This window comes from Pituophis catenifer, unplaced genomic scaffold (genome assembly GCF_029215685.1).
Source record: "Pituophis catenifer annectens isolate HBS135680 unplaced genomic scaffold, rPitCat1.0.hap2 SCAF_3, whole genome shotgun sequence".
NCBI classification, from domain to species: Eukaryota; Metazoa; Chordata; class Lepidosauria; order Squamata; family Colubridae; genus Pituophis; species Pituophis catenifer.
The window spans coordinates 15,216,486-15,230,897 of NW_027256883.1; the positions used below are offsets into that span (position 1 = coordinate 15,216,486).

General features: G+C 41.9%; 1 protein-coding gene across 3 annotated transcripts in view; it reads left to right on the forward strand.

Annotated features, from left to right (window-relative positions):
• Positions 1-14,412, forward strand: part of MTSS1 (MTSS I-BAR domain containing 1) — a 157,087-nt gene that overhangs the window by 29,033 nt on the left and 113,642 nt on the right. For all 3 annotated transcript variants that reach the window (XM_070940337.1, XM_070940335.1, XM_070940336.1), the window contains exon 3: positions 6,034-6,107. In XM_070940337.1, coding sequence (XP_070796438.1) covers positions 6,034-6,107 — 74 coding nt within the window. The remainder of the gene's footprint in view (positions 1-6,033; positions 6,108-14,412) is intronic.

A 14,412-nucleotide genomic window follows, 5' to 3' on the forward strand; every position in this document is an offset into this window, starting at 1 on the left:
AAAGCGTGGGGAGCGGGGGAGGGGTTGCGCGCCCATATTACACCCATAATTCAATGCACCTCATGCTGTCCCCGCTTTTGGCACACGATGGCACGATGGGCCCGTTTTTCACCCTCCCCAGGCTCCAGAGGCTTTCTTGGAGTCTGGGGAGGGCAAAAACGGCCTTCCCCACCCCACCACAGGCCATCCGGAGGCCAGAAACAGCCCATTTCCTGATTTCTGGTGAGCCCGGAAGGCCCGAAAATCAGATGGCCGGCATGCGCATGCACATTGGAGCTGAGCTAGGGCAACGCTCATGTGCCCACAGATATGGCTCGTCGTGCCACCTGTGGCACGCATGCCATGGGTGCGCCATCACGGACCTATAGAGTGTTTGGGAATTGGGGCTGAAAACGTGGCTACTTTTGATTTCATTTGGCAGAAGTTTCAATTGAGAACCAAATTCCATTGATTCCAGACTACAGGTAGTTCTCGATTTACAAAAGTTCACTTAGTGACCATTAGAAGTTACAACGGCCCTGAAAAAAGTGGCTTACAACCATTTCCCACACTTACAACCGTTACAGCATCCCCATGGTCATGTGATCAAAATTCAGATGCTTGGCAACTGACTCGTTTATGATGGTTGCTATGTCCAGGGTCATGTGATCCCCTTTCACAACCTTCTGACAAGCAAAGACATTGGGGAAGCCAGATTCACGTAACAAGCGATTTACTAATTTAACAGCTGCAGTGATTTACTTAACAACTGTGGCAAGAAAGTTCGTTAAACGGGGCAAAATTCACTTAACAAATGTCTTAACTTTGGACTCAAATTGTGGTCGTAAGTCGAGGGCTACCTGTATATTACTTGGAAGTGTTCAATGGAGAGACAACAATTTGAACATCATGTAATTAAACCAAAGAAAAGTCTCTATGTACGCACATTAGTCATAATGTATAGTGTATGTCACTGTATATTGATGTATCAATTTTTGAAGAGAGGCTGGCTTAGCTCCTTTTTTTGACCATGCTGGTGTGTCTAGGGTCCCCAACCTGTGGCCTGCGAGGGGTTTGCAACTGGGCCATTCCCCTCCGCTCCGCCCTGCTGGTCTGCAAAGCGGGAAACGTTGGGGAATTCTGGCCTAGTAGACTAAAGGTAAAGGTTCCCCTTTAGTTGTTTCCGACTCAAGGGGGCGGTGCTCATCTCCATTTCAAAGCCGAAGAGCCAGCGCTGTTCGAAGACGCCTCTGTGGTCATGTGGCCGGCATGACTAAACGGCAAAGGCACACGGAAAGCTGTTACCTTCCCACCAAAGGGGGTCCCTATTTTTCTACTTGCATTTTTTACGTGCTTTCGAACTGCTAGGTTGGCAGAAGCTGGGACAAGTAACGGGAGCTCACCCCGTTATGCGGCACTAGGGATTCGAATCGCTGAACTGCCGACTTTTTGATCGACAAGCTCAGCGTCTTAGCCACTGAGCCACTGCCTTTTAGTAGACTACTGAATCCTAATTTTACATCTGAAGCAGGCCACTTTGAGTTTCCATATGCTGTGGCTTATCGCAAACAGAACACAGCCTGAGTTAAAACCATCTTAAATACTTAACTCGAACATGTCAGTGATGACTTATTTTTCCGGCTTGCCAGCATTGTCGTAATACATCAACATGTCCTTTGACACAGGCTTCCTCAGATAGATGCATGATTCAAAGGTTTTATGGACATCCTGTTTCCCTTATGACTTCCATCTACTCCAGAAGTAGTTTTGTGGGACAGTTTCATGATGGGTGGTTCTGCAGGATTAATTTTGCATTTTGATGTTCCTCATGACATTCAATATGTCTTTGTCTCGGGAAGACATTTCATCTTGACGTTTACTGTAGAAGGCATCTAAAGCAGGGGTCTCCAACCTTGGGCACTTTAAGACATGCTGGCTGGGGAATTCTGGGAGTTGAAGTCCACAAGTCTTAAAGTGCCCAAGGTTAGAGACTCCTGATCTAAAGTATTCTAATGAAATGAAGTCCCCCCCGCCCCAATTCATTTACAGAATATGAAGCTTCTTGACCAAAAGATTTCTTGGCCTGTCAGATTGGTCATCTAAGATGTAAACATCTTACAAAGGTGAAATGTTCTGCGACTGACTCATGAGACAAGCCTGGGTAAACTCAATGTAAATGTAAAATTTCCATTTAAAATGGTAAGATCATTAAAGAGAGAGCCAATCTAGACCTTAGGAGAAGTTTGCTCACAGTGAGAAGAATTAATCTGTGGAATGGCTTGCCACCAGAAGTTGTGGGTGCTCCATCACTGGAGATTTTCAAGAAGAGACTGGACAATTATTTCCCTAGGATTGTATAGGGTCTCCGGCAGAGGGTTGGACTAAAAGACTTCCAATGTTCCTTCCAACCCCATTGTTCTATGTTCTAAATAGTCTTTTGGATTGATTTGCTCCCAAACCCTTGTAGATCAGATGCCATGTGTTTGATTGCAACAGGTAGATATTTGCATCTTTCTGTTACCTTGTTGTTGTCTAAAATAAATCACTAGTTTATCCTTTATGTCAGGGGTGTCAAACTCAACGCCCCCAGATGCCTCTGCTAGTGAAAATGGGCTCCGTTTTTACTGGCAGAGGGCTGCAGGAGGCCGTCCAGGCTGAAAACAGGGTGCTGGAGGCCATGCTTGCTCCCCCCCCCCCACCAAACTCCATTTTCGGTGACAGAGGGCTATCAATACAAACTAAAAACAAAACAAAGAGAAATACTGTATTTCCTCTTTTTGCATTTGAGCATGCAAGAAGGGACAGGAAGGGAGAAAGGGAAAGAGGAAAGACAAAGAAAAAAAAGGAAAGATGGGAAGAGAGCAAGGAAGGAAAAATAAGGAAAGGGGAAAGAAGAAAAAAGGAGACTGAAGAGGGAAGGAAAAAGAAAAGGAAAGGAGGGAGGAAGGAAGGAAGGAAGGAAGGAAGGAAGGAAGGAAGGAAGGAAGGAAGGAAGGAAGGAGATTATAATGAGAGTGAGGGAGGGTATCAGGGAAGTCCTGCCTTAGCATTTGGCCACCATAGGTGCCCCCAGCATGAGTTCTGTGTCACCCCTCCCCCCGGCCCTCCGAGGTCGAACACCAACCTGATGCGGCCCTCAATGAAATCGAGTTTGACACCCTTGTTTTATGTAGTAGCAAGATTTGATAAGGCAAAGATGTACCCTGAATACAGAATAATGTTTCCAGACGGGGGAACGGTCTTATGAATCTTAGATTGATGGAGTTGGAAGAGGCCATTTAGGACATTAATAGTCCAGGCCACTCCAGCTAATCACTGGACTCCAAACATCTGCATCTGCAGCCGATGGTTATCTAACTTCCTTTGGAGCAATTTCAGTAAAGAAGAGCCTTATGGGTCATGGCATTTGATGTTAGCGTTCTAGTTTTTAATAATTTAAACCCACGATTTTATGTCATTCTCTTCAGAATGTCGAGATCAGGCCTCGGCTAATCTCTGGCGATGACATATTTCCTATTGCTGAAAATATTATATCCCAGCTCTTCTTTGGATGGGATAACGTACGCTAAGCCATGATTTCCTAAATTAGCCTCAGTAGGCAGAGTTTACACAATGCCGAGCCCCAGCTGTGGTTTATAAACCAGAAAAAGTTGGATTCTCATGACACGCTGGGCTCAAATCGGCATAGACTGCCCTTGTAAGGCCTCTTAGGATTTGCTGGACTATCACTTAAATTTAGCTTGTTGAATAAATCCCACATAGCTACTAGGTAGGTTCATAATGCTAAGCGATGAAGCGTGCTTGACTAATTGCACCAGTGAGGTTTTGCACAGCAGAGCAAGTCAAAAACAAATGAATCACCTACTTCAGTGCAATGTGCAGTCAATAAAGTATGCATTTTTGAGCATCCTCCTCTCTATTCTTTTTTAATTATATAGATAATCCTTGACTTATAACTACAGTTGGGAGTGGAATTTCAAATTGCTAAGCAGTGTGGATGTTAAATGAGGCATCCCATGACTTGTCCTGGTTTTACAGTCATTTTTGCTGCATTCGTTAAGAGAATCACAGTCATTAATTGAATCTGACTTCCCCAATTGACTTTGTTTGTCAAAAGACTGCTGGGAAGGTCGAAAATCATGTGACTGCAAGTCACTATATTTGTGTGTGTGTGTGTGTGTGTGTGTGTGTGTGTGTGTGTAATAGGGTTTCCTGTTGGAATATGGAGGTTGGACTAGAAGACCTCTCAGATCCCTTCCAATCTTATTGTTTTATTGTTCTGCCCCAGCTACGGATCCCAAAGAACGCAGCACACACAAACTCTATACAAAGCTTATTTTACTCAAATAACTTAGTCTTTATCGTTCAAAGGCTGTTAATGAACTGTCTTAACAGCCTACCAGTATTCTAAGATAAGGTAATCACAGTCTTACTAGAGGTGGCAGAAAGCCCAGAAGCAGTTTTGCAGACACAAAGGAGAGTGAACTAAAGTTGTTCCCTACAGCTTGTTGCAAGCGGTGTTCCTTTTCAAATAGGGTAAGGGAGTGGCCAATTAGCCCCAAGCCTTATTCTCGAGGAGACTTCCTCCTGAGGAGCCACTCCTGCCTTTTGGCAGCTCTGCGTGCCCGTGCATTGAGAAGAGGCTCCTCCTCTTCGTCCTCTTCACTTAAAGGAGCTTCTGGAAGTTCTGAAAGCCCTGGTGGAATCCTTGCCTCTGGCACCACATCTTCTTCAGCCTCCTCACTGTCCGACTCAAGTGCCAGCTGCACAGGCTGCTGGAGCAGCACCATACCAGCCTCCTCGTTGTCGGAATCAGCTACAATCCGCATAGGCTGCTGATGGGCCACAACACCTAAGTTCTAGCTGTCATAAATGCAAGCTAATTGGCAAATGTTTGAATTGTGATCATGTGACTGTGTGTGTGTGTGCAACAATCATAACTTTGAGGACAAGGTTGTATGTCACTTTTTCCAAGACTGTTGTAACTTTGAACCATCATTAAACAAATGGTGATAATTCAAAGACTATCTTCACTAATGTACCTCTGACTGCTATGTTTTAGACAATAAAGAAGTAAAGGTAGTCCTTAATTTACGACCACAATTGAACCCAACGTTGCTAAGTGAGACATTTGTTAAGTGAGTTTTGCCCCATTTTACCATTTTTCTTGCCATGCTTGTTAAGTAAATCACTGCAATTGTTAAATTAGTAACATGGTTATTAAGAGCCATGGTGGCACAGTGGTTAGAATGCAGCATTACAGGCTAACTGTGCTCACTGCCAGGAGTTTGATTCTGACCGGCTCATGGTTGACTTAGCCTTCCAGCCTTCTGAGGTCGGTAAAATGAGGACTCAGTTTGTTGGGGGCAATAAGGTGACTCTGTAAAACTACTTAGAGAGGTCTGTAAAGCACTATGAAGGAGTATATAAGTCTTAAGTGCTATTGCTATTAAGTGAATCTGGCTTCCACTTTGACTTCGCTTGTCAGAAGGTCGCAAGAGAGAATCACATGACCCTGGGACATTGCAACTGTCATAAATATGAACCACTTGTCAAGCATCTGAATGTAATTCACATGACCATGGGAGGATGCTGCAATGGTCATAAGTGTGAAAAAGGGTCATAAGTCCCTTTTTTCAGTGCTATTGTAACTTCGAATGGTCACTAAACAAATTGTTGTAAGTCGAGGTCTACCTGTAACTTTCTACTATTACTTATGGTCCCTTTGCAGATCTCTTCCGAGGTGGGTAAAATGCGGACCCATGTTGTTGGGGGCAATGTGCTGACTCTGTAAACCGCTTAGAGAGAGGCTGTAAAGTGGTATATAAGCCTAAATGCTATTGCTATTAAGTGGATCTGGCTTCCCCCTTGACTTTGCTCTTCAGAAGGCCGGGAGCAAATGAGATCGAAAAGATCATTACCCTTTCTTTGTTCTATATACAACTGTCTTATTAGCTTTTTACCGTCTAATAGTATTTTTTTTCTTTTTGTTTAGTGACCCAAATAGACTGCAACAATCTGTTTCTCATATTATGCTGTCTGTTTGTATTCTAGGACGACGGTTGTAGCCGCAGCTGCCTTCCTGGATGCCTTTCAGAAAGTAGCAGACATGGCAACCAATACGCGTGGTAAGCAGATGTGTCCAGGGTTGTTTTTTTAAATTTCCCCTTTTTCCTTTAGCAGAACGAGCGTATGTGGACTGCAAAACCTGTAGGTGCTGTCTTACTCTTCTGTTTTTAAAAATTTGGCTATTGGGACCCATGGCTTATCTGTTAAGACATCTGTGAATATTCTGTTTACCCTCCCCGAGTGTGAATCTGTGCCAGTGGCTTCAAAGAATATAAGCCAGAAACCTGTCACTGAAACCTGCTTGGTGTGAATAACAGGCATGTGTGGTTTCATTGGCCATCTGAATGGCTATTGTGGCTTGAAACAAAAGGGCTGCTTCAGTTTATTGGAAGAGAAATTTATTGGGGCAGATTAAGTCTTAAGTCTTGATTTTTGGAAAGAGTTGGGAGGAAAGCCACAGATCCATTAAATGAGATGCTCTGTGTGTGTTTGTGTGTGTGTATGCATGCACGTGCACGCACACACACACATACACAGCATCTCATTTAATGGATTTGTGGCTTTTCTCCTAACACTTTCCAAAAATCAAGACTTAATCTAAGACTTTAGAGTGTGAGTGTGTGTGTGTGTGTGTGTGTGTGTGTGTGTGTATGTGTGTGTATATATATATATATATAAGAATAACTTAAGAAGACATATACATATATATATATATATATATATATATATATATATATATATATATATATATATATATATACACACACACACACACACACACACACACACTCACAACAGACAACAAAATGCTGGTTTGATGTCTGATAAAGCCTAGAAACTAGTAAATGAGATTTCACTGAACTATGGCTGTATAAAGATCTTGATTTACATAGGAAAAACCTGGCTGAAAATATATATATATATATATATATATATATATATATATATATATATATATATATATATATATATATATATATATATATCTTATATATTCTCACGGTAAATATAGTATATATGTGTATATGTGTGTGTATACACACACACACACATACACACACACATACACTATATTTACCGTGTTTACTATATTTACATTTACTGTGTTTCCCCAAAAATAAGACCCTGTCTTATATTTTTTTGAACTCTGAAATAAGCGCTTGGCATTATTGCCATGCGCTCAAAAGCCCATTTGGGCTTATTAGCATTGGATGTCTTATTTTGGGAGAAATAGGGTAATACAATGTGTGTGTGTGTGTGTGTGTGTGTGTAAAGAAAGAAGACATTCTGCGAGCTCTGGAACTTAAAATTTTAAAATAATTAAAATTTTATTGTACTAAGCTTTCGTCAGCCATCTGCTGACATCGTCAGAGTATTAAACTACCATTACAGTATTAATGGTATTAATACTGTTAATACTGTAATTCAAGCTGCCAGTTTCACAACCCTGATGTAAGGTATCCTTTCCATAATAAACAAAACAATTCATGAATTGAGATGTAGTTACTTGCCAAGACTTTAGCTATAGGTTTTTCATATAGTAGAATTCTTAGGTTCACCTGTTTATCTTTCAAAATGGGAAGGAATGTAAAAATGCCCCTCTCAGAGAGTAAGTGCATTTGAAGCTGACTCACCAGCACTTCTTAACTGATGCTGTCCAATACGAGATCCACTGAAAATGCATATTCATTGCAGTCCTGTTACTTGGCTTTTATTGTGGATAGGGCGGTTTCTCCAATCCTTCTAGTGCTTTGAAGATATTTTGAGACTACACCTCCCAAAATTCCATACTGACTAGGAATTCTGGAAGATTTGGAAGATTGTACCCATTGGGGAAATATGAATGAAGGATTATGTATATCTTCATCAGCAAGAAATGGTTGTGGATGACCTGGGTGCATTCCTTTGTTAATTAGCAAAGCATGAGATTTTTTTGTTTATCTTAAGGTGCTATATTTCAAACCTGTGTGTTAGTTTGCTTTGCAAAATTCTTTCTTAGGTTCATAGAATTACTATTTAGTGCTACCATCAGTTTGCTTGCCCTTTTGGAGATTGGTTGGCCTTCGCAGATATAAGCATGGGTGAAATCCAGCAGGTTCTGACATGTTCTGGAGAACCGGTAGCGGAAATTTTGAGTAGTTCGGAGAACTGGCAAGTGCCACCTCTGGCTGGCCCCAGATTGGGGTAGGAATGGAGATTTTGCAATATCCTTCCCTCAGGAATAGGGAGGGAATGGGGATTTTTCAATTTCCTTCCCCTGGAGTGGTGGGGGGAAATGGAGATTTTGCAGTATCCTTCCCCTGCCATGCCCACCAAGCTACGCCCACCAAGCCACGCCCACAGAACCAGTAATAAAAAAATTTGGATTTCAATACTGGATATAAGCATTCTAAAATGTATTTTCAAAGACTTCCTCTCATAGATTCTCATTTCAAATAGGCTCTTTCTGGAAATGTAAATAATACGCAATTGATAATAATTCTGGGAATGTGAAATCCAGGTTCAAATTTCACTTAGCCTGTTAAAAGAAGTGCATGGGTAACTACGGTCGTTTTCTTTCAGAGTTAAAATATATATATTTTTTTGTAGAAAAAGGTCTCATTTGAAGCCGTTAAAAACAGCCGTCATTTTGTGCACTGGCTCAGCTGTAACATTCTTTGATTTTGGCTTAACGTGATATGAGAGCCCAATTTCTGTGGTTTAAAAACTGTGGTTTGGGGCTTGGTGTGACATAACCAAGCCGATTGTGCTTAGCCGGCAACTACGGTTAAAACATATCTGGCTTAATATAATGATGTACCCCCTTGTTACATTGCACAGTAATTGCTGCACATTTCATGCATATTACCAGCAGCAAGTTTCAAGTTTTCAGTGATGTAACATGTCTGTTTCTCTTGTAAAGAGAATGTTGTTTGTCACATAATCACGTTGTTTCAAGTAACAATCAGATCCACCCTGCTTACCTTTTAAAAGTCATTCAGTGTGTAGCTACATGCTGTCATCTAGTAAATGATTTGTATATAACTTATACTATATACTGTATGATGTATGTGAACTTCAGCATTTTTGGGGTTGTAGATAGACACACTGAGGAAAATTCTGCCAAGTCAAATTGCGTATACAATAAAAACCATATTTTACCATAATTTGATGCAACTGATTATATGCTGCAACTTAAATATCCTCTGCAATTTATGTCATGGATATAACATTGCCATTCCACCAATAACACCAAATTATATTATTTGCATCAGTTTACTTCCTTGTCAAGCAAATGATGTACATCCCATCTGCTCTTTGATTTGAAGACTTTCTTGATGAATAGACATCCCTCCGTTTCATTCATCTGTTAAACCAGGCACCCCTTTGCATTTTCATATAACGGCAGTCCTTGACTTACAACCGTAATGGAACCTGTCCATCACAGTTATAAATTGTGACATTCATAAAATGGGTGGATCACAACCTCCACCACCCCCACCCACCCCACACACAAACAGAGTTAAGCGGACCAAAGATTGACTATGGGGACAGTGGCTCAAAACCAGAAGTGCCAGTTTTTTAGCAAAATTGTTGTAAAAATTCAGTCAAATGACCAGGACACCACGGAACACAGCTGTAAATGTATCTGTGTTGCAAGTGACTGACATTTGGACATGTGACCAGTCTCCTCAGTCCCTTGGAATTTTGAAACTGGGGCATAAGTAGCCGCAAGGTAGATCAGTCATAATTTTGAACTGTTGCTGAGTGACTGGTCGTACATTAAGGATCTGTATGCATTTATTTAAATTTGTAACCCTCTTTCTTATAACTAGATTCTGCTTCATACTGATGCCATAATGCGACCAGTGCATTGGCCCCTCCAAAATACTAAAAACTACAAAGGAGAAAGGAAAAAACAAGGAGTGGCCTTAGAGTCTCTTACTGCAGTTTCTCAAATGCTGATGTTTCAGAGTGATTCTGCTTGTTTGAGTGTCTGGTACTTTCTTCCTAAGTCATGTTTATTTTTATTTTTTTTCCTAATATTTTGCAGTTGGCATTGAGAACCTCTCTGTGTTGTGTATATCTGACTTCTGCTAGAAACAAGTTAAAAATCTGCCTTGGGTTTTAGCCTTCATATACATCCTATATAGCAGGTATGTCAAACCCAAGGCCCGTGGGCCAGATCCGGCCCGCAATGTGGTTGGATCGGGCCCACAGGCCCATCCTTGAAAATGTAAGGAGCTGACCCGTGTTGCTTCGGCCCGGTCTACGCAATGCGAAGATGAAACATCAGGCCAGTGTGGCTTCGGCCTGGTCTACCCAGTGCAGGGGTCAGCAACCTGCGGCTCTGGAGCTGCATGTGGCTCTTTCACCCCTGCCCTGCGGCTCCCTGTCACTCAAAATATGCGTCACAACCGCCAATGTGCGACACTTGCTGGCACGTGATTTATTGAGCTTTTCAACCCCCGGTAGGCCAACCATGGATAAATCCAAGAAAACAAAAATTTCGAAAGAAAACAGTGTGGTTCAGTGGCACTGTTTTAGATAATTATCTGACAAACAGAACATTTAATTCAACTACATATGCTAGTTTTGTGGCCGCTCAAGAAATAGTCAGGCACGTGAGGGGTTTTGTGGCTCCCGGTGTTTTCTTTTCTGTGCAAAACGGGTCCAAATGGCTCTTTGAGTGTTTAAGGTTGCCAACCCCTGACCCACTGCGAAGAAGAAACATGCCAGCAGTTTGGGGAGTGGCACCCAGTCAGCCATGCTCAGTGAGTGGCATCAAGCTGGCCACGCCCACCCAGTCGGCCACACCCATCCACTCAGCCCGCCCCCCTCCCCCCGAGGTCAGCCACAGCCCTCGATGAAATGGAGTTTGACACCTCTGCTATATAGGATCCTGGTTTCCATAACAATTTGTCTATGAATCCTTCACAAAGTGAGGTCCAGACACAATTTGAATATGAGGTTTATGCTTAACGTTTCATTTCTTTATAGTTCTGTAGCATGATGATGCAATTATCATCATCATAGCAATTACTTTCAGTTAATTTCTTCACATAGGATGATGGTTTCTATAGTGATGGCTGTCTAGGAATAAATTGTTATTAAGATAATTGAGTGTAATGATTTTAACCTCATATATGCTGCTTTTTATTAAAGTTATTCCTGGAGGAAATGCATTATGTTATGCATGACACAACCTTTTAAGTACCAAGAGTCTGTTTGCTTTTCTGTTTGGAATAGACAAATTAAGCTGTCATCTTTTCCCAAATATAATGGCTTTAAGGAGGCATAGTTGCTGTGAGTGCACATTTTTTGGAAAGGCCCTTGCTTTTCCACACATCTTAAACTTGCCAAGGTTGGAAAACCCTGATCTAGATGGAGGTTTATGAAATGATAAATTGGTGCCCTAAATCTTACAGAGGCTTTAAAACCTTGTTAATGAACCCTCAAATCAGTCTGGTTTTGTTTTAAAAATTAAAGTCACTTTACCCGTGACTCAGTTTTCAAATGGATTTATATCCATCTATATCAGGGCTCCGAGCACCTTGCACAGGGGTCTCTCATTTTATCTCCATTACAAAAAGCTGTGAGTAACTTGTGAGCAGTTGACCCACACTTATCCAGCTAACTCCATAGTTGAGTAGGATTTGAAGCAGTCCCAAGTCATAAAGCATTAACAACTATATCACATTGTCTCGCCTTACTTTCCCTACCTCTAGACTCTAAAGTGGTGACGGGTACCATAATCAGCTTGGTAATGACCTATTCCTGCCTTAAATAAGACTTAATTTCCAAGCTGTTACCTGTTCTAAGGAACATCCCTTGGCACTCATCCATTGCATTACATCCTTGTGTAGGATTTCAAAGGGCAATGTGGAGATACACCCACAAAATGACATGGAAATACTGTACTTGTTACAAGGTGTGGTGTACTTGACTTGCATGGAAAGCATTCATTTTCTGTGGGTGGTTGAAACAAAAATGCTGACTTACTCTTGCCTAATGCAAAAAAGAGGGATACATTGCAAATTTTATTTTGGAACCCTAATGAGCTGAAAGCTCTCTTGAACAACAGTGCTTATTGTAGTTACTGGAAGTTGCAATCTATTTTAGGGCCCAGCCAATCCTGCTGAGAAAAGCGTTTTATCCTTGACAGTCAGCAGGAGACCTCATGAGCTGTTCATTAGCCTTTATGAACACTAGCTTTGCAAGACCAAAATGTCTGAATACAACAGGGGTGTCAAACTTGATTTCATTGAGGGCCTCATCAGGGTTGTGTTTGACCTTGGGGGAGCTGGGGCTGGGGGTGGCCAGGGTGGGCGTGAGCTCCCTGACAGAGGTGGTATTCAGCAGGTTCTGACCAGTTCTGGAGAACCGGTAGTTTGAATAGTTTGGAGCACCGGTAAATACCTTCTCTGGCTGGCCTCGCCCCCATCTATTTTCTGCCTCCTGAGTCCAAGCTGATTGGGAGGAAATGGGGATTTTGCAGTAACCTTCCCCTGGAGTGGGAAGGGAATGGAGATTTTACAGTATCCTTCCCCTCCTACGCCCACCAAGCCACGCCCACCAAGCCATGCCACACCCACAGAACCGGTAGTAAAAACTTTTTGAATCCCACCACTGCTCCCCGAGCTCCGTTTTCACTGGCGGAGGGCTGCAGGAGGCTGTTGCGGCCAAAAATGGAGCTCGGGAGGGCTGTGCAGAGGCACCACGGGCCAGATCTAAGCACTCTACGGGCCGGATGGGGCCCACGGACCTTCAGTTTGACACCTTTGGTATACAATAATCCTGTCTACACTTATTATTAAAAGGTAACATTTCTAAACGACTATTATGGACCATGTTTTATGTCTTCATCACATCTGAAGTTACCTGGTCTGGCAATAAAACATTTGTGAGCCCAAAATCTGAGTTTTGTTGGTGGACTCAACAAAACATGTCCTAGCTCTCTTCTCTTTTCACCACACTTCTTAATTTTCTCATAGACCCAGTGCAATTTTAGAAACGTGTGTGCAGTAGAATTTCTGATTTGATGAATTCTTTTTTTGAGGGGTGTGTGTCCAATTTATCCAGTGGGTTTTGTTTCCTAGGATTTGCGAAGGAGAACAAGGTAGTGTAAAGAGAAATATTCTTTCTTTGGGAATACTTTTTCAAGTTTAATCAAGTCGTGATCTATACAAGCTGGATGGATACGACCTAACAGATAACTTTCATCTGTCAAAGACCTTGGAGTACTCATCTCAAATGATCTAAGTACCAGAGCTCACTGTAACATCATTGCTAAAAAGCATTAAGAGTTGTTAACCTAATCTTGTGTAGTTTCTTCTCCAGTAATATTGAATTGCAAACTAGGGGATACAAAACTTTTGCCAGACCAATTCTTGAATACAGCTCATCTGTCTGGAACCTGCACTGCATATCGGACATTAATACAAACGAATGAGTCCAGAGATATTTCACAAGAAGAGCCCTCCATTCCTCTGCTCGCAACAAAATACATTATGCCACCAGACTTGAAATTTTGGGCTTAGACAACTTAGAACTTCGCCGTCTTCGGTCTGACCTAAGCATAGTACATAAAATCATCTGCTACAATGTCCTACCAGCCAATGAATACTTCAGCTTCAACCAAAACAATACAAGAGCACACAATAGATAGAAGCTCATGATAAACCGATCTAAACTAGATTGCAGAAAATACGACTTCAGCAACAGAGTGGTCAATGCCTGGAATGAACTACCTGACTCTGTGGTTTCTTCCCCAAATCCCCAAAACTTTATCCTTAGACTGTCTACTGTAGACCTCACCCCATTCCTAAGTGGTCTGTAAGGGGCATGCATCAGAGGTGGGTTTCACCCCTGTGTGAAAGGATTGAACCCATATTCAGTCTCCATGAACCATTGTATTATGTCTGGGGCTGTTGAGGCAGAGCACGCAATGCCTTACGTTCTTTAGGCCTTGGTTCAGTCATCAGGAGGAGAATTGAAGTTGATATTCTTTTGATTAAATATTCATGCAGAAGAAGCTTGGAAGATGCTTTAAGTACCATTATTTCCTCTTCTACTTCCGTTTTGCCCCCTTCCTGTGTTTCCAGGAGTTCGAATTTATGAGACTGATGGGAAGATTATTTGAAAGCTGAGTACTTCCTCCAGGATGGACAATTGGGCTTCAAAGTACAATTGTTAACAAATCCTTTGATACTCCCTTTGATGTTTGTATTTTTCCTCCCTGTTTTTCATTACAGCATGCCTTTATTTACTTTAGCTTTTTATTCTGTGTTATTGAGAAGTAGAATTAGAAAGGGTTTTAACCTCTCTATGAGTGTCCCCCCTGCCCCCCCAAATAGACAAGTGGGTTCAACAGATAATGGCCAA